This window comes from Haliotis rufescens, unplaced genomic scaffold, assembly GCF_023055435.1.
Source record: "Haliotis rufescens isolate VD_foot unplaced genomic scaffold, xgHalRufe1.0.p SCAF_1, whole genome shotgun sequence".
Lineage (NCBI taxonomy): Eukaryota > Metazoa > Mollusca > Gastropoda > Lepetellida > Haliotidae > Haliotis > Haliotis rufescens.
In genome coordinates this window covers 39,931,163-39,951,892 of record NW_025963779.1, presented here as the reverse complement: position 1 = coordinate 39,951,892, position 20,730 = coordinate 39,931,163, and the positions used below count along the sequence as shown (strand labels likewise).

The window sequence follows — 20,730 nt, the reverse complement described above, 5'->3', positions numbered from 1 at the left end:
AACTTGTAACTGTATGCATGGTAGGGAAAGGTATACTAATGTGCAGTTCAAAACTTATGTGTGCTTTAGAATGTGGTAAAACTATGCAGAGGGTCAAAGGTACAGTCACTTTAACGTGTAAAGATATGTTGGTCATGTCCCACTGTCACTGTTGTAGTCAAATATGTTTATTATTATTCAAAACAAACTGCAAAACGCAATGAAAGGCTTCCAAAAGACCTGTTTGCTATGATTTCATAATAAGCGTGCCTGTTTGAGAAAAATTAAGAAAAGTCTGATCCTGGGATATGCAAATTAGCTTGTGCTGAAATGTGGTTTATCTCCATGTATCTAAATGTAAACATTTTGATTTTGTTTTGACACCTTAGATCATGTTGATATTCAGTGAAATGGGTTTGTGATGATAATTAGTATTCAAGATGATACCAGACTCTCACCACTTTGTATATAACATTTGTGTTCATTTAACATGTTTATGTAAACTACCCTTTCAAACACTAGTCAGTGCTACTTGTGACATTCTAATAAAGAGAATTTCAGTGTTCCCGCTGGCTATGGAAACTGCCGGTCCTAGTGGACTGGCAACTCTAACAAGTACCAGTCCCCCGTAATTTTTGTCAGTCCCAACTTTCAACAAATAAAAAAAACATATAAAAATTATTTGGTTTTAATTCTTTCATCTTCATGTTCAGTGCAAAGATGTCATCTCTGAAGTAACTTAGTTAGATCTATATGTCATTCACACAAACTTCAGTCATTGGATATTTAACCTAGAAATAGACAAGGGGAAACCCTGATGGTAACAGACAAGCTGCCTTTGTTCGAAAAATGTACTTATAGGAATATCACCAATGTTTTGTTCAACAACAAAGATTTATAAGGTACTTAATTTGCCAGTCCACAGGGACTGGCAGTCACATGAATTACCATGGTTGGTCCATGCCTAATTTTACCAGTAAAATACTGGCAATTACCGGTAAACGGGAACACTATTATCATGATTATGTCACAACTAGCATTGACCATGTGTTGACAGGGTTTTTTAATCACAAAGGTTGGTTACTCATAAATTTCATGAAGCACTTTACTCTTTAGGCTATAGGGGATGGCACATATATTAATTTGTAGACCCGTTCCTCCTCTATTTTTAGAATCAATTCGAATGTAGACCTCATTGTCCCGGGTGTCCAGCTGCTGCGGAATCTGGGCGTGGCACCAGGGAGGCCCATCAATCATCAGGTTCTCTCCAGCATCAGGGACCTGCAGGAGACATTTGCCTTCTTCTTCCGCAAGGGGTCAGCAGCAGAGAGAACATTCACAGTGCCAGAACCGTTCCTCCAGGTTATTGAGGAGGCAGAGACATTCAAGACGAAAGAGGTATCATGTTTGTGTCAGAGATGCTTTGTTAGGGCAAAGAACATGTTACATATGTTGAGTATGGCTGCTGTGTCTTGTTATCTCCCTCATTGGTATTGGTAGGGGGTGGTGGTATTAATCTTTGGTAATCTATGCATATACTATGCTTGACGTAAGAGTTGACTGAAATTGATCAGGTGGTCAGACTCATTCAGCTGATTGTGTCAGTGTGTTCCAATGGCATGAGTTGCTGCTCATGCTCTCAATCACTGGTTAGCCTGGTCCAGACTTGGTCATTTACAGGCCACCTTGATATGACAGGAATATTGCTGATTGTGATGTTTGACAGTATTTAGCTGGGTGCTGGAGGGGTTGGAGAATTGGGTTCACCAAACACCACTCAAATGTACATGTCATTGTATTAATGTTTATGTATGTCATTGTTTTAATGACCACTTCAAGAGCTTTTCCATTTTGTTTTTTATGCAAAGTCATGTTAGTTCATCATTATGAAAATAATACTAATAATATGCCAGTAATAGTTTTAACCATAAGGTTACTGTCACTGTTGATCATCATGGCCAAATCCTTCCTTGACCTCCCTCAAGTTTGCTAACTCCCTAGCCATCTTCCCTCCACACACACCCCACACTACCCTACCCTCCTCACACATCTCACCCTCCCCGAACATCCCATCCTCCCCATGCATCCCTCACTCCCCCATGCATCCCACCCTACCCACACACCCCACCCTCCCTGAGCATCCAATCCTCCCCATGCACCCCTCACTTTCCCATGCACCTCACCCTACCCACACACCCCACCCTCCCCAAGCATCCAATCCTCCCCATGCACCCCTCACTTTCCCATGCACCACACCCTACCCACACACCACACCCCTCCCTGAGCATCCCATCCTCCCCATGCACCCCTCACTCCCCCAGGCATCCCACCCTACCCACATGCCCCACCCTCCCTGAGCATCCCATCCTCCCCATGCACCCCTCACTCCCCAATGCCTCCCACCCTTCCCACACGCCCCACCCTCCCCGAGCATCCAAACCTCCCCATACACCCCTCACTTTCCCATGCATCCCATCCTACCCACACGCCCCATCCTCCCTGAGCATCCAAACCTCCCCATACACCCCTCACTCCCCCATGCATCCCATCCTACCCACACGCCCCACCCTCCCCGAGCATCCAAACCTCCCCATACACCCCTCACTCCCCCATGCATCCCATCCTACCCACACGCCCCATCCTCCCTGAGCATCCCATCTTCCCCATGCACCCCTTACTTTCCCATGCACCACACCCTACCCACACACCCTACCCTCCCCGAGCATCGCATCCTCCCCATGCACCCCTCACTCCCTCATGCATCCCACCCTACCCACACGCCCCATCCTCCCTGAGCATCCCATCCTCCCCATGCACCCCTCACTCCCCCATGCATCCCACCCTACCCACACATCCCACCCTCCCCGAGCATTGCATCCTCCCCATGCATCCCTCACTCTCCCATGCATCCCACCCTACCGACACACCCCACCTCCCTGAGCATCCAATCCTCCCCATGCACCCCTCACTTTCCCATGCACCTCACCCTACCCACACACCCCACCCTCCCTGAGCATCCAATCCTCCCCATGCACACCTCACTTTCCCATGCACCACACCCTACCCATGCACCACACCCCTCCCTGAGCATCCCATCCTCCCCATGTACCCCTCACTCCCCCATGCATCCCACCCTACCCACACACCCCACCCTTCCTGAGCATCGCATCCTCCCCATGCACCCCTCACTCCCCCATGCATCCCACCCTACCCACACGCCCCACCCTCCCCGAGCATCCAATCCTCCCCATGCACCCCTCACTCCCCCATGCATCCCACCCTACCCACACGCCCCACCCTCCCCGAGCATCCAATCCTCCCCATGCACCCCTCACTTCCCCATACATCCCACCCTACCCACATGCCCCATCCTCCCTGAGCATCCCATCCTCCCCATGCACCCCTCACTCCCCCATGCATCCCACCCTACCCACACACCCCACCCTTCCTGAGCATCGCATCCTCCCCATGCACCCCTCACTTTCCCATGCATCCCACCCTACCCACACGCCCAATCCTCCCTGAGCATCCCATCCTCCCCATGCACCCCTCACTCCCCCATGCATCCCACCTTACCCACACACCCCACCCTTCCTGAGCATCGCATCCTCCCCATGCACCCCTCACTCCCCCATGCATCCCACCCTACCCACACGCCCAATCCTCCCTGAGCATCCCATCCTCCCCATGCACCCCTCACTCCCCCATGCATCCCACCCTACCCACACACCCCATTCTCCCTGAGCATCCCATCCTCCCCATGCACCCCTCACTCCCCCATGCATCCCACCCTACCCACACGCCCCACCCTCCCTGAGCATCCCATCCTCCCCATGCACCCCTCACTCCCCCATGCATCCCACCCTACCCACACGCCCCACCCTCCCTGAGCATCCCATCCTCCCCATGCACCCCTCACTTCCCCATGCATCCCATCCTCTTAGAAGTGTTGTCCACATCACTGCCAACAAACACTTTCTAACAAATAATCATATGCCGTGGTTAACTGGTTTGCTGAATTATTAATTATGTAAGAAATAAATGATGTCGGTGTCTAAAAGATCTACGTCCACAGGCCTGACTTAGAATGTCCTGGTAGCCTGTTATTGCTCCTACTTGTGGAGTATCCTGATTATGATGAGGTAGTAATCAATGCGAGGTCGGCCAGCTGTAGTGTAGTAACAATCAATATTGTATGATTTCTATGTAATGACATGTGTGTGTGTTGATACAGCTATATATTGGCGGCAATGGAGCACTGATGGCAGCAAAGGCATCTATGCTATTCCCAGATGTTGTGGTGAGATTTATGACCATTATGCATGTAATACCACGAAATTGAACAATCCATTACAGTGTGTATACACAGCTGAAAACAATTCTTATATTATTGATCACACATGATTGCCCTTAACATCCTTTAAACTGAAGTGTAGGACTAACTATCTCGGAGTCCAGTGCCTGATCTGTCAATCATGTATTCACTCCAGATTATTTAATTCAGGAGAATTTTACAAATGCCACTTTGTCAGTTATAACATACTTAGTTAGTGCACAGTCTGTACTGATTAGGTAACACACTTAGAGGTTGGTTGAATTTAGGCTGCTAAGAAGCTGAAGTGTGCTCAACTCTCTCTTGTTGAAATAAAACATTCTTCACCAGTATACATTTCAAAGATTACATGATGAACATATGTATGAAGTTGCTGTCAACAGTGTCTGGATGCTTATTTAACCAAAATTGTACTGCTTTAAGTCCTAGATCATGAGGTATATTAGTATATAACTTTTCACGTCTATGGTCACAAGAACAGCATCCGTTGTTACGGCTTCCCATAGGTGATTTAACAAGTCTAATTTATTATCTTATCCTGCATAATGCTTCTACTGCTATGTTCTTGACCTTCTGAGACGGATCTGTGAGAGGTCCTGGCTACAGAACAAGTTGTCCCTACCAAGTTGTGTGGCTTGCACCCTCATTTCTGACCCCACGTGACTTGCTGTGACGTCACGTAGTATCACATTGACAGATTGACAGACATCCTCGGCTTATCCTTTTACATATCCTTGGATAACCAACATGTTCTTTATCATGTACAGTTTAGTCTGGTGTACGAGGGTGGTCCGTTTAGGCATACGATAGCGTTTGTCTTCTCTAGGTTTTCCCGCGCATTTCATCTGTTATACCCTCCGCCATCTATTTTGGCACGATGTTCTGTTTACATGGCCTTTGCTTTGATAATTTAGAGTCTATCTTAGCTCTTGTTTCATGTAATAAATACATTTCTATCATTGTAAGTTTTGAGTTACAATGCCACACATATCTATTCTAATTACAGCGCTCATGTATCCATGACTGCTTCTAAAATTACCTCTGTGTCATCAGCGCCCCTGGCATCACTGTGCGGTTTGCCCAGCACGGGCACGTCCAGTATTACCCACCTCTCATGCCTCCCGGTTTCAGCTCAATTCTGTATTTGGATCCCGCCTGGGTTCACTGAATGCAATTCATGTAACCACCATCTGTGATTCAGACGACTTCTTCGGCACCCCTGGCGTCTGCAGCGCCCCTGCCCTTCACAGTATCAGCGCCCTCGGCACCCCCAGCGTCTGCAGCGCCCCTGCCCTTCACAGTATCAGCGCCCTCAGCACCCCTGGCATCTGCGGTGCCCCTGCCCTTCACAGTATCAGCGCCCTCGGCACCCCTGGCGTCTGCTGTGCCCCTGCCCTTCACAGTATCAGTGCCCTCGGCACCCCTGGCGTCTGCAGCGCCCCTGCCCTTCACAGTATCAGCGCCCTCAGCACCCCTGGCGTCTGCAGCGCCCCTGCCCTTCACAGTATCAGCGCCCTTGGCACCCACTAATCTATTGTATACGCTGGCACCATCAATGCACGTGGCGCCTCCGATTATACCACCGGCGCCGGCACAGTTAGCGATGTCAATGTCAGCTCCCGTGTTAATTGCTCCGCTTAGTAAACACATGAGGACTTTATCATCACCAATCTCGTCCCTCTTTGGGTGCGTGAGAGGACGCCACCTTATCTCGTCAGTCTCACTCACGAGGCTAAAACTTCTAGATGCTGATTCCCATAGTCACTTTCCAATACTTCGACCATTCAACTATGGCTCAGACTCCTCAGCAGGCTCAGCTGACTTATCAAATGATTCATTGGCTTTAGTAATGCAGGATAAGTACACAAATGTAAAAAATATTTAGATTTTACTAATTTTTTTACTTATCCTGCATTACTCCAGCATTACTCGCCCCTTATTGTAAAAAGAAATTATAAACAAAGTTTGATTGGAAATGTAGGGTACTTTTTGCTATTTTAACATTTTTCAATTGTTTTTGCTCGGTTTCTATATTCTTCCTCCAACTTTGTGCGTTTTCTCAGGAACAACATATAGAAGATCCAGGGAACTTGTTTAAGTGCACTGACCCTTTGTTATGCCAACAACCTCTCAATAATGACAACCTGGTAGATATTTACGGGGGGTTTTTTAAGTGGTCATTACTTACATGTCTTTTAGCCGATTTTGTTCCATCTTGGTACAAAGGTACCAGCCGAATAGGTTTTCTTACCATCATGGCAAGGTAACCGAGGCATCTGATTGGTTAAAATTTGGTTAAAAGATATTTAGATATATTTTTGCACTCAAAGCACATTTTATTAATATAGCAACAGAATGGAGTCCTCTGCTTGGTCTTAATTTAGATAATAAGGCCGATTTAAGACCATTTCCCCAAAATTCTAATAAGTGCTCTTTATGAAACTAGGTATGGATGATCAACACAAGGTCCAGTAATATAACCTCATTCAGAAATCCAAGATGGTCTCACAGTCACCATTTTGTAATTTGCAGGTCTCAAACATCTAAATCAGTAAATATGTATTTATGAAGTCCTTTTGAAAAGCCTCGTGAATATTATTTCATTAATTAGAGCATATAATGGAATCAGCATGTCCGGCTGTCTGACAGTCTGTCCGTAGAAAATAAATTCCTTCTGAACTAATTGACTGAATTGGCACATTTCAAATATTTTTTTCATTTCGATGGAGTTATTGCCCTTTATTACTTTGACATTTCAATTTGTCTGGACAGCTTCTTAACTACTACATTGATTTCTTTCAGATGTGTATGTAGGTGTAGCTAAGGACACTGTTTGACGTACCATTGTGTTAACATGCAACAGAACGGAGGCATCTGATTGGTCAAAATTTTGAAATTGTCCGATTTCATTCAAATTTTGTGTATTGACATGTTATGGGACTCCAAACTCGACCACACAGGCTTTGTTTTTACCGTGTCAATGGAAAAGTGGCCTCTGATTGCTCTTTTAAATACTCTACCCCATTTCATATGAACTAAAAAAATCCATAGCTCTTCCAATGCGATTGCAGAGGGACGTTTGGATGTTAACAATATCAAACGTCTACAGGAGGATTTTTATTCCCCATAGGACAGCTCTAGTTAGCTTAATTTATTGTCAATATACATACAAGATGGCCGAAAGGCTTATGTGACGTTTTGCCCCATCTTTCTTTGTATGTCGTACGTCATCCGTCATGCAAAATCTATTCACAATCCATAACATATTCATAAAATATGTATATAGATAGCATTTACAGCTCACCTGGTTCAGCGTCCCCAGAAGATCGAATGGTCGGTCCCTAACTGACGTGTCGTATGCCTAATGTTCTTTTTTCACTGTTTTCAGGAAACAATGGTCTTACTTCAGGATATGCTAAACTGCTATAGAAAAGGTATAGACTTCATATCCGAAAAAATATATAACGTTTCATGGCTCTTTTTGACTTGACATGTTACTTGTGAAACTGACGGGGTGTTTTTATTTTAACAAATACATCATTGCATTTGAAATCCTGTCTTTTTAATATATGGTTCTGGTGTATGCTCAACTGTTATATGCGTAATACTGTTTAAAAATGTCCATTATTTTATGCCTAAAACTCTGATGTACTAACAACTAACAACCCACCACCATCTACGACTAAGTCTGGTCTGCTTGGCCTGAGTTCTCCTTTCCGTTGCTATGGTATTAGGATATTAACATAGATGAGACTCACCTCAACCTGTACCTTCTTTGGTGGACATTGAGATTGAATGTTTGTGACGGCCTCTATCCACCTGTTAGTCGATGCAACACGACAGGGATGGGGGGCACATCTGGAGGAACAGACTGCCTCCTTGCTCTGGTCAAACGAGCAGCTCTAAGATACATAAACAGTTGGGGTAAGAAGCTCTCATCTTGGCCATCTCCCATTTGAAGTACCAACTTCAGCATCAAGTGCTCGCCATATCAACAGACAACATTACAATCGTTTGACGTCTGCGCAATCAAGGGACCCCTCACTCATCATTGCTGTCACAAACCTTCCATTCTTGCAGCTGGTGGACCATCTACACATGAAGTTCCTAAAAGCGTACGTTTTTCCACCACCTGTACTACTTACCAGTGTCCTACAAAAGATCAAACAGTGCTAAGATAAGCGCTAAAGGTTATTCAACCAGAGTGTCGAGGGCTATTGCTTTAGATCATAGACCTTCGACACACTCCTTGTATGATTATAAATGGATTTCCTCTGAATCTTTTTGCAAAGATGAAAAACAGGATCCAATGTCAGCATCACAACAATTCATGGCTGAATTTCTCCTCCATCTCCATCACCTCAAGGGCAGTTCAATTACTAATAATATATCTCATCAATTACTTAAATACTCTGTCCATGTGCTTATATCCATTAACATTCACCCATTTAACTTCTTATTCTTATTTAATATTTGTCATGCTAACCTCTTTTGCCCAGCGCTTGGGTACTATAATACACTGTCAAGGAGTTTCCCTCCATAGTTATGTATTTTCAAATCACCATGTAATGCATTTTCCCTTCGCAGCTGTTATAGGTAATCTACTGTCGAGGCGTTTCCCTCCAGTTTTATCTGTAATCCACTGTTGAAGGCGTTTTCCCTTTGCAGCTATAATCTGTAATCTACTGTTGAAGGCGTTTCCCTTCACAGCCATAATCTATAATCCACTGTCGAAGGCGTTTCCCTTCGCAGCTATGTTATCGTTAATCCACGGTTGAAGGCGTTTCCCTTCACAGCTTTATCTGTAATCCACCGTTGAAGGCGTTTCCCTTCACAGCCTTATCTGTAATTCACTGTGGCAGGCGTTTCCCTTCACAGCTTTATCTGTAATCCACTGTTGTAAGCGTTTCCCTTCGCAGCTATTTTATCTGTAATCCACTGTTGAAGGCGTTTCCCTTCTCAGCTACATCTGTAATCTACTGTTGAAGGCGTTTCCCTTCTCAGCTACATCTGTAATCCACTGTTGAAGGCGTTTCCCTTCGCAGCTATGTAATCTGTAATCACTGTTGAAGGCGTTTCCCTTTGCAGCTATGTCATTGTAATCTATTGTTGAAGGCGTTTCCCTTCCCAGCTATAATCTGTGGCGAGTATCCGCCGGTAGTTGCGGATATTCATGGCCCCAAAATGTTAGTATTTTCACCACTAGGCCTGGTCATCTCAGCACTTGACACTGCAGGGCGTTTCCCCTCAGGATGGGGTCAAGTGGTTTGCTGTATTACATAAGTAATGGGAATCCCCCAGCAAACATCTATCGACAGCGCACAATCTGTAGACGCAGAGACTTTCCGTGCGAGGTATCGCCACGAAAATCCGGGGATTTACGACGGAGATCCCAGGAACTGGTATGTGTCCCAGCTGAGGGCACGAATTGCCAGGGACATCGGGATTCAACATCTTCCCCCGAGTCTCACCAAGGCTCAACTTCTGGCGTTGTATTTACGCAACCGCCCATCAGAGTCGGCACGGGGACAGTCAGGAGAGCCTGAATCATCGGATGCCACTGAGGTGCACAGGACTCACTTGCCTAGTAGGACTGTCTCCTCCAGTGCCACCATTACCTCAGATGACCACAATGGGCCCAACTCGTGTGTGACCGACCTTCAAGGTTTATCCATGACAGTCAATCAACTGGTGGCAACAGTGGCTGCACTAGCAGAGAAGGTCAATTCAACCACCAATAACCATGCCAATCTCACTGTGCCTCCAAATATCATAGACAGCCAGTTTTCGCTGCAGACTGCCTTACATGACAGACTTCAACAGGGTCAAGGGCCACCAGGCTTCTCCACCTCACGTCCCTTCACCCTCGATACTGTTTATGACAACACAGCCTCAAGCACTACCCATCATGTTACAGGTAATTTTGGCTTAGACCCTAATTCCCTTCCCCGTATAGATACAGTGTCTGCCAGTTTACGTCAGCACATAGTGGAAGGTAGAGATGTCAACCTAGCACTGCTACTAGTTCCAGATGATATACCCACTAACCCTCGTACAATTGAACTGGGGAATGGTGAATTACGACTAAAACCAGCCGGAGATCCCAGACTACAGAAAACCCTCAGTCTCAAACACTTCATCACTGCTTTCAATCGCTACAAGAGAATTATGTTGACCCGATGGCCTCAGAGAAGTGTAGAATTGGACAGATATCTTGATCTTATTTTGGGCCTTAGCAACGAAGGTGAGGAAAGTGATTTCTACACCTACCATAAGATGTTTTCAGCCAAAGCCGCTTCAGCTCTTCTGCAGTCCAATGTCAAAGTAGATTGGAGCAAGTTGGATCAAGAGTTATACCTAAGAGTTTTCAATTCTGACAAGAACAATAGGTGTCAACACTGTCATGGAATCAACCACCCCACAGAATTCTGCCCTTTAGCCATCCACCAGGCTAGTGCCAACAAACGAGATAAGAATCTCCCACATATGTTCAATCGTAGCCAAGCCCGACCTCGAAACCAAGATGCTCAAGGTCGTCAAATTGTGTTTCATGAAGGACGTCCAGTGTGCAATAATTTCAACTACGAATCGTGTGTACGTCCGAACTGTAGATTTGCTCATGTCTGTGCTGGATGTCAGAAGAATCATGCAATCAAGAAGTGTTCGAAGACATCAGACAAATCAACACGTTCCATGTGACTACCCCATAATGCAGTCATATCTCCAATTAAGGTAGACGTGTTACAGCAACAACTGGGAAAACATCCCGATAAACATTTCGTGCAAGAACTGGTTTCGGGGATATCAGATGGGTATTTTACAGGCATAGATCACCCCCCTACTAGGACATATGAGTGCAAGAATTTGTTATCCACCAGAGGACGCAAGAAGTCGGCAGCTGTCGACACTCTTCTGCAACAGGAACGAGACAGGGGCTATCTCATTGGTCCGTTTGATATATCACCCTTCCCAATTCACCGCATCAACCCCATTGGACTGGTCGAAGGAAAGTATTCCAGAAAGCAGAGACTGATTGTGGATATGTCGGCTCCTCACGACGATTGTGTGAATCCCAGCCTCAATTCCTTGATCGACAAGGACAAGTATTCCTTGTCATATGTGACAGTGGATGATGCCATCAATGTCATCAAACAACTTGGGCCAGGATCTGTTATGTGTAAAACTGACATCACAGATGCTTTTAAACTTATACCCATCCACCCTGACCTGTGGCATCTTCACGGTATTAAATGGCGCCAACAGTTTTACTACTTCACTAGACTAGTGTTTGGATGTAGGTCCAGTCCAAAAATATTTGATCAGTTGTCCATAGCCATATGCTGGATAGCCCAAAACTGTTACCAGATACCACTCATTCTTCATCTGTTGGATGACTTCATATGTTTCGCCAAAGACCATTCTCTTGGACAGACTATTATGAACAATATGCTCACTATGTTTCATGACTTGGACATTCCCTTATCTAAAGCTAAGACAGCTGGTCCTTCGGAATGCCTAGAATATCTTGGCATCACCCTGGATTCTTCTCGGATGGAGGCCCGCCTGCCTACGGAGAAAGTGCAGAGAATTGTCACCTTGATCGACCATATAATCAAGAAAACCCATGTGACTAAGAGGGATCTCTTAGTGATTCTGGGACACATGAACTTTGCCATGCGCATCATTAGACCAGGCAGAAGTTTTATTGGATACCTATTAGGGGTAGCTCACTCGGTTTCCAACCTACGGGACATTGTGCATCTCTCAGCTGACTGCCTGCTGGATTTCCAAATGTGGCGCTACTTTCTTCAAAATTGGAATGGTGTCTCCATGTTTATTACAGACACTATCAACTCACCTGATTTTCAGTTGTACACAGACGCGGCAGCATCTCTTGGATATGGGGGTTTCTTCCAAGGCAGATGGTTTTCATCCACCTGGTCCACAGAACTGTTTAGTTTGGCAGGAGTAAACTTGTCAATAGCACTCTTGGAGTTATTTCCCATTGTGACAGCTGCCCATTTATGGGGACCCTTGTGGTCAAATAAGTGTGTGTGTTTCTACTGTGACATCCAGGCCACTGTTGCTATCATCAACAAAGGCAGATCCCCTATCCCTCTTATCATGCGTTTTATGAGACAATTAACCTTACATGCTATTCAATGGAATTATGTGTTTTGTGCTAAACATGTTCCTGGTGTGGATAATGCTATAAGTGATGCTCTCTCACGATTGCAGATAGCCAGATTTCGTCACCTAGCACCAGATGCAGAGTGTCACCCAACCCCGTGTCCTCAGCTGACAGACCTGATGTACCTGTAACCCATGGAGGAAATATCGAGGCAGACATCGAACTTTTGTGGTCATCAGCTGTGTCTACCAGAACATATCAGGTCTACCAATCAGGAGTTAACGCATTTCTCACCTTCATGACTATGCAGGGGTTCGTGTGGACTACTACTTTACCTCCTATCTCGGAAGACATTCTCATTAGATTTGTGGCTCACTGTTACCGTAGAATGTTGCTACGATATTCTACCATTAAATCATACCTGTGTGGCATTCGGTTTAGGTATTTACAAGTAGGTTTACCTAACCCTTGGACATCCGGTTCTTTAATTCGGTTGCAAACTATTGTGCAGGGGGTAAAAAGACATCAAGGGCTGTCCACATCACCCCGCTTGCCAATAACAACTCCTATCTTAGCTAAGATTGTTATGGCTCTAAATCATGGTGTTTTTGATCCCTACACCTGTGGACTATTGAAAGCAGTGTGTTGTCTGGCGTTCTTCGGCTTTCTCCGTTGCGGAGAATTTGCTTGTGACACTGACAACTTTAATCCAGTTTACAATCTTACCCTTAGAGCTGTGCAATTCTCCAAGATCTCGGCTTCATTCACCTTGCTGTTGGCAGCGTCAAAGACAGATCCATTCCGGAAAGGAGTAACCATCACCTATACAGCCACGGGCAATTGTGTATGCCCTGTAGCTAGCCTACCTCGTTCAACGCCATCGCTATGCCGTGCATAGTGCTGATCCTTTATTTGTTACGGTAGATGGCAAGGTATTATGCAGGACATATTTCATCGTGCAACTGAAGAAACTATTAAGACTGTGTGGTTATAATGACAATGCCTACAATGGTCATTCCTTTCGAATAGGAGCCGCTACATCAGCAGCCAGTGCTAAAGTACCAGATCACCTCATACAAGTCCTTGGTCGGTGGTCATCTTCTTGTTACACCAGATATATACGTACACCTCAAGATGTTTTGTGGCGGGCTCAAAAAGATATGGCTTATCTTTGTTAACATTGGCCATAATACCCTTCTCCACAACGCCCAGTGTATATATTCATGTTAAATTCATCTGTAAACCTTTTCTTCAAGTGTAATGTATTATCATGATTATTTAGCATATTTCTTGACTCCAATACACATGTTAGTTCACTACATATTCTTATGTTTGTTGTTTGTTCTCTTGGATACAGGTTAGAAATAGTTACCACCTTGGTTATAGGGCATACATTTGTTACATCCTTGTACGACTATGACCAGTTTACTTCTGTGTAGTTAGTTTTTGGGGGATTCTCATTTAAAAAATTAATCATAGGCATATTTCTTAATTCTTTCATGTTCATTTGGCAGAGTATCCGCCGGTAGTTGCGGATATTCATGGCCCCAAAATGTTAGTATTTTCACCACTAGGCCTGGTCATCTCAGCACTTGACACTGCAGGGCGTTTCCCCTCAGGATGGGGTCAAGTGGTTTGCTGTATTACATAAGTAATGGGAATCCCCCAGCCCAAAATAAATAAATCATTATTATTTGTATGTTGCTGTTCTGTTGTGTGTCAGTATAAATTAGTACTCAGGAATTTGAGTTGAGTTTATGGTGACACACAACATTTGCTATGACATGTATGAGTACGTACCTTAGGATGGCATGTGTCTTTTATACACTGCATCTAGTCTTTATTTATTGTTAAGTATGTTTCTTACAGTTACAGAGTCACGTAATTAGACTATAGTAGTTATTTTTAGAATGTAAGGGCAGTAACTCGCACTGCACACCTCATCTGCGCATTGTGATGCGCAGGTTCCTTAGTGGTTTTCGTGCACAATCGCCATTGTTTCTGTTGACACCCACCTCCATCCCCTGCTCCACCAGTTCTGTGGTAATCAGATCTTGTCTACTTAGTATAACAACTATTAAACATGCATGTATAAGGCTTTATACTGGGGATTCCCATTCTTGTGTTAATATATTATCAGAGTTACATATTTAGTAGCCCTCAATTCGGTGCTGGTAGCTCCCATGGACACAAAATGACCCAAATTCCAGAACTTCAATCACATTTTGACTGGAGGATCAGCGTGCCAAGTTTTGTCCCCCTGCGTGGGATTTGAACGTGGTGCTAAAGTTACTCCGTACCGCTCCTTTTGAATCACTTGACTCAGTGTCTTTCTTCAGTCCTTCCAAAAAGATGGTATTTCTACTAGCCTTTGCTACGGCAGCTCAAGTTGGCAAGTTACACGCCCTCGACATCTCCTGAGTACAGTTCGAGCACGAAGCGCACAGAGCTGTCAATCTTGTGCTATGCTTGGATTTCATCGCAAAAAAACAACTCCCAGGAAAGCCAGGCAGATCTTTCACCATTTCAATAGTGGGATCCAAAGTCAAGGACAACTACGTTTGTTCCCTGTGCGTGCCCTTTTTATATTTTTCCTTCGTCGATCCAAGACACAACGTTGATCTCGGAAAGAATTATTTATTCTGGTCTCCTTATCATCCAAAATGGAAGTCAGTCGAAACACTATCGCACTGTGGCTGCACTCCATCATACTGCAGACGTATGAACTAGCAGGCTTGGATCCACCTTGCCAACAACACTCATGAGAATCGAGCTTTGACTATGGCTCTTCACAGCAATTGTTCCATTCACTCTTTTATGGAGGGTTGTTTCTGGCGCTCGGATACTGTCATCACCAGTCATTATTTCTGAGACGTGGCTCTTGAGGATGTGCAAGGGGTTTGAAGTTTCAGTCCCCTGGTGGTAGCGCAACAAATCCCCAACCCCAGGCTAACCTGATTACTACACCCTGGAACTGACCCTGCAGCCTCACTGGTAGTTATTACACTCTTACTCTACCCTGTGTGGCATTATCAGACAGGAAGGTCTGTGGTCTCCAGGTTTCCTCCGCTCAGGATGCTATCTGCTTACCCGGACTGGTGGGTAGTTTTGTCTACAACATCCGAAATTCCCCCCTTTGTTCTGTCTGATAAAGATGCATTAAGTAGTAATGCAGGATAAGATAAAATAAATTGTAAAATCTAAATCTTTTTTTACATTTGGATACTTATCTTGCATTACTATGTCTGAAGCGTCCTCCCATCTCTTTGCTACCACCCCGCGAAGTTCTTTTAGATGGTCTGTTGCTAGCAGTGATGTGATTTGGTCACTTGGTAGCTGTGGGAGGAAAGAAGACACACAACTAGTGGGCACAACAACTTCCGTAGCCAGACCTCTCACAGCTCCCATCTCCTATGTCAGAAATATAGCAGTAGAAGCATTAATTAGGTATTGATGCAGATTAAGTATCCAAATGTAAAAAATATTTAGATTTTTCTTATTTTCTAGTATTTCCAATAGTACTTTATGAGTTTCATCTGTGGTTACACCGTCTTTCCTTATCTAGATTCAAATAATTATTCGATAGACAGTTTTGACCAGTGTCAAGTGAGAAGTGTCTGAAGTTGGCATGTACATTGTACATTCCCTTGGCTCACCTCACATAGGTCAAGAAACCCTCACACATGCTTACAGCTTGTTGTGTCCTTTGTGGTGAAATTGCTAAGAGTAACACCTCACACATTAACATGGGATGTTTCAGATCCAGTTTGTTGGTCCAATTGGCCCACTCCTTCAACAAATGATGCCCGCTTCTCTGTCTATTCCTGAGACCAGTCTCATCTCTAAGGATGAGTTCCATCTCATCATGGAGTACAAAGTGGGGGAGGTGTGGGGGGAGGACTCCGCCCCTGTGGCCAACCGCTTCATCTCCAGCTGCGACTATTCCAACTCCAGACTTACCATGCTGGACACCTTCTTCAACAGCCTGGACAGTTTCAACCCTGACCTCATCCTCATGTCAGGCCTTCATTTACTTGATGGTCAGACCAGTCAGTTCTTCAGTGAGAAGATAGTACTACTCTCCTCCAGGTTACAGCAGATACCTTCGTCTGTACCCATTCATCTTGAGTTTGCAAGCATGGCTACACAGAGCTTTGTGAGAGACATTTTGGAAAACGTAAGTGTGTTATATAATCACATCATCTCAGCCTGGCTGAAAATGTAATTCAAATTTAGAAAATGATTTTGAGAATTATTCTGAAGCATGTACCAGCATGATTTATGGGTACTTTCATCTGTAGTTTTATTGCATTGCACACATATTCACTTGGAAAATTACTTTAGCATGTCAAGTGCAGTCACCATGGTAAAAGATTATTGCACTAAGGATTTTACTTGGACTAAAAATTTTTTGTATTCCAGTTCCAAAACTATCACTCATTCCATGCCTCTTGGTTGTTTTTCACAGTTATTGAAACAATTTCCTTCATTATCACCCAGTGAAAGTGATCAGTTGTGTGAGAACCGAGGTCTCACCAGTATCTGTACACTGTAGTGCTATGTAGTTTTGAAGCTGCCCTGTAATGGTTCAAACACTAACTCTTGCATTATGTGATGTGTGTAGGTGCTGAAGCATGTAGACTCTCTGGGCCTGAACGAACAAGAGTTGGTCTTCTCCTCCAGGGCAGGAGGTGGGCCACACAGCCGAGACACGGACCACCAGCTTGCCCAGCCCGAGGTGCACAAGATCTCGGACATCCTTCTCTGGTTCCTCCACACATACGGACTCTCTGAACATAACCCATCCTCGCGTCTTACCCGTATACACTTCCACTCCCTTACGTACCACATCAGCGCTACTGTGGGGGGCCGCTGGCGCAACCTCGAGTCCTCTATAGCCGCAGGGACAAGAATAGCAGGGATACAAGCCTGCAACGTCTCCCATCTGTCAGCTGACTTACTTGATATAAAAATACCGCTTAAATATAAGCTTTTTTCAGGTGATGTGGACAGGGACTTCAACCCTGCCAGACCTGTTGTTTCTTTCAGTAGGGAAGGGATAAAGTTTGTCTTTAGTCCTGTTTTAGTATGTAAGCATCCTCTTAAAACTGTTGGTTTAGGGGATGCTATTTCTACAACTGGGTTGATGTATTCGCAGTTTGTGCCAAGTTGATGTTGATGCAGAGATTGTATCTTCCTCCTTAATTTCCAACGAATGTTACTGTGATTAAAGAATTTAACTATTTTTTGCTCTATGACATGTAGGATGAAGTCAAATTGTTCTTAATTACAGAAATTCAAGAACTTGAGTTGTCCAAATATCTGAATCTCGTTTGGTGTGTCAATATTCTCACACATATTTTTGTTGTTAAGTATCTGTCTCAGCTTTGTGCTCCTACAAAAAATACTCGCTGTGTCGTTGATACTACCATCTAAAGCCACTTAAACTGTGCCCCACACATTTCACAGAGTGACATTAGAGCTGTAGCTGTCATGGCTCCCACTGTTCAATGCATAGTCCCCCTCTGATTACAAAGTCCCCCTCTGATTTGGGGGGACTTAATAATATTGATATCTTGACATGCATGTGTGGAGGATATAAGATTCTGGTTTGGGAAATATAACCATGTAGATGGAGGCATGTATCATGTTTGAAGATATTTTTGGTATCCAATGTTGTAAATGAGAACATGTGTTTTACTACATATATGTTATAATCACAACAAAATTTGTTTCTACACCAATAATTGATAATTTGTTAAAGTTGCTGGTTTTTCCAAAGTGGTATACACATAACACCTACCATTCTGTGCTTTCCTCGCACATTAAGCTGACACTTAGTGATAAGATTGAAATACAGTCAAACACTGTTGTGTCGAACTTGAAGGGACCTACGTAAATTCTTTGAATCAACCAAGGTTCCACACAACTGGAAATGATAACTAAAGAAGGAATACGCAGAGCCAAGATTTCTCTTTGAGGCAATGTTTGACACAACCAAGTTCAACACAACAGTGTTTGACTGTACTTTTCAAAGTTAACCAGCTCACTCTGGGTAAAACACTAACTCATCATACATGTTGGGTTCCCTTCTTACTGAACAAAATCATCTTCATGTCATGTCACTGACATTACTTTACAATCTATACAAAGAAATCCATCTGCTGTGGCTGCAACAACCATTGGTTGTACTTCTTCAGGCTGAGGCCTACTATGCTTGACAATCAGATTGTAGAGGACATATTCCTTGGCATTTAATGAATTTCAATGACTGGACAAATGAAGACCCATGCCTTACTGCCACTTTTACCTCTATCGGAAGATGTTCTTAACATTCACCTCCAGAACATTCCGGTAGAATATTCCATTATCCATCATATTCAAGTGACCACTTTTTTTAATCTTGGAATATGTCTACCATTATTTCATCCTGAAATATATTTACATATACTGAAAGACAATGGTGTCTCTACATGAACAAATATTCTGTGTTTATATATATTAAGATGATGTGTCCATTGTCTGCATCTGTTGCATTCCTGACTTCACTGGAGACACCAGTGTGTTAGGGGTCTGTTCATGATCAGCTATTTCTAGGAATGTGAAGACTATCATGTTTTTAAACTCAAATATGTGTCCTGAAAATGATAATGATTTGTCAAAGAGCATTGAGCTTTCAGTATTTTAAGCAAGACTACTTTTTAGATTTTCTTAGATATTGTTGATGGACCTGTTTTGGCAGAAAATACAACATTTCAAAGGTTATTTGCATATTTGTATCAGTAAAACAGATGTATATAATAGCATAAAATATTTGGAGGTCTTAAAATGCTGAAGGTGTGTCATATTCTGTATTTGGCAAAAGAGATAACATTTTTATATTCTTAGAAATGATTTGGCTTGGATTAATTCTTTTAATATATAAATGTGTAAAATAACCTCCTCAAAGCCCTGACTATCAGATGATTTGTCCCCACTGCTTGAATAATATCTGGCTCGGTCACCATCATTAATTCATTCACTTTGGACAGATCAATGATAGATTCTCAAACTTATATCAGGACATGTATCTCACTGCTTTCTGTTGGCACACGTGAACATTATGTTAGAGGCCAAATAGAATATTTATCAATCAACTCTGACATCAAGTCATACAGTTTTTTTTCACACATTCAGCATGTCCAGGGAACTATTTCTGTTTTGTCCAGGATTTCTAAAAATTCCCAGCCCTTCCAACTCCATAATTATAGCCTGCCATAGGGTGTTGGCATTATTTTCTCAACGACATTCCATCCTACTGAAGGATCTGCCCTGGCTGGTAAGGGTCATCCTTTGATCCTGCAGGTGTTTTCTGATGGCTTCACCACTGACAGCAATGGGACCAGCTTAGTGTTACCATATTTTGAGTTTCCTTAATCGTTAAGTGGAAAGGGGCCCATCTGAGGTAGACTGTTCACCCGAATTGCGGAAGGTCAGGGGGTCGAACCCCGGCCACGTTATACCAAAAGACGTAAAAAGATGGTACTTGTTGTTAGCCCTTCTGGCCCTCGGCATTATGGGGCTAAAACAATGACTGGTCGGGCCGAAGTCGTATAGTGTGTCTGAGTGGGGTATTCATGTTAAACTGCAGCATGGTATCTCAGTGGGCTAGCACTATAAATCGGCATCAGTCCGGACAAGTACAAGCAGCCACACAAACACATGTGCAGGCACGTCGCTATATAAGGGCAATAATCTTAGACGCGATGTTAAACCCCATTTCACCTCACTGTTAAGTGGAAAGTGGATAACTAGAAAAAACGGGTAAGTGGATATCTTTGTTGGTTCCCAACAGTCTTTTATTCATGATAACTTGAAACTGGAAAACTAGAATTGTGGATCATTTCCTTTGTCTCCATGTATTAACAAATTATCATTTTATCTAGAAAGAAGATTGTTATACACACGCTTTGGTTGTGGATGTCAGATCAGGATGTTATAGGTTCTAAGTTAGACATTTATGCTTACCCTGAATGCATTCTTGGTGTTATAATCAAACTTTGTGGCTGTGCATTAAGGTCATATTAGAAGTGTAGTAAATGAGTGAAAATGTTTGGAACACCCCCGTTAGATAAGTAACAAACTGGATGTAAGTATATACTTTTGTGCCCGTCCCTATATTTGCCTTTAACGAGAATCAGTTGTATATCAGTCATTACCACTGATTACAGGGAAACAACACTCCAACTCTCAGTCGTCTAGATGTCGCTGTTTTAGTTAGCCTGCGTTATCACCAGATGCTAATTAT

The 20,730-nt window shown here is 43.7% G+C and overlaps 1 protein-coding gene across 1 annotated transcript in view; it reads left to right on the top strand.

The window, feature by feature from the left end:
• The window catches only part of LOC124135770 (ADP-dependent glucokinase-like), a 34,993-nt gene extending 17,305 nt beyond the window's left edge, over positions 1-17,688 (top strand). The window contains exons 2-5 of the mRNA XM_046501318.2: positions 1,152-1,377; positions 4,214-4,279; positions 16,204-16,620; positions 17,068-17,688. Coding sequence (XP_046357274.1) covers positions 1,152-1,377; positions 4,214-4,279; positions 16,204-16,620; positions 17,068-17,616 — 1,258 coding nt within the window. The 3' untranslated portion in view covers positions 17,617-17,688. The remainder of the gene's footprint in view (positions 1-1,151; positions 1,378-4,213; positions 4,280-16,203; positions 16,621-17,067) is intronic.
• The last annotated feature ends 3,042 nt before the right edge of the window (positions 17,689-20,730 follow it).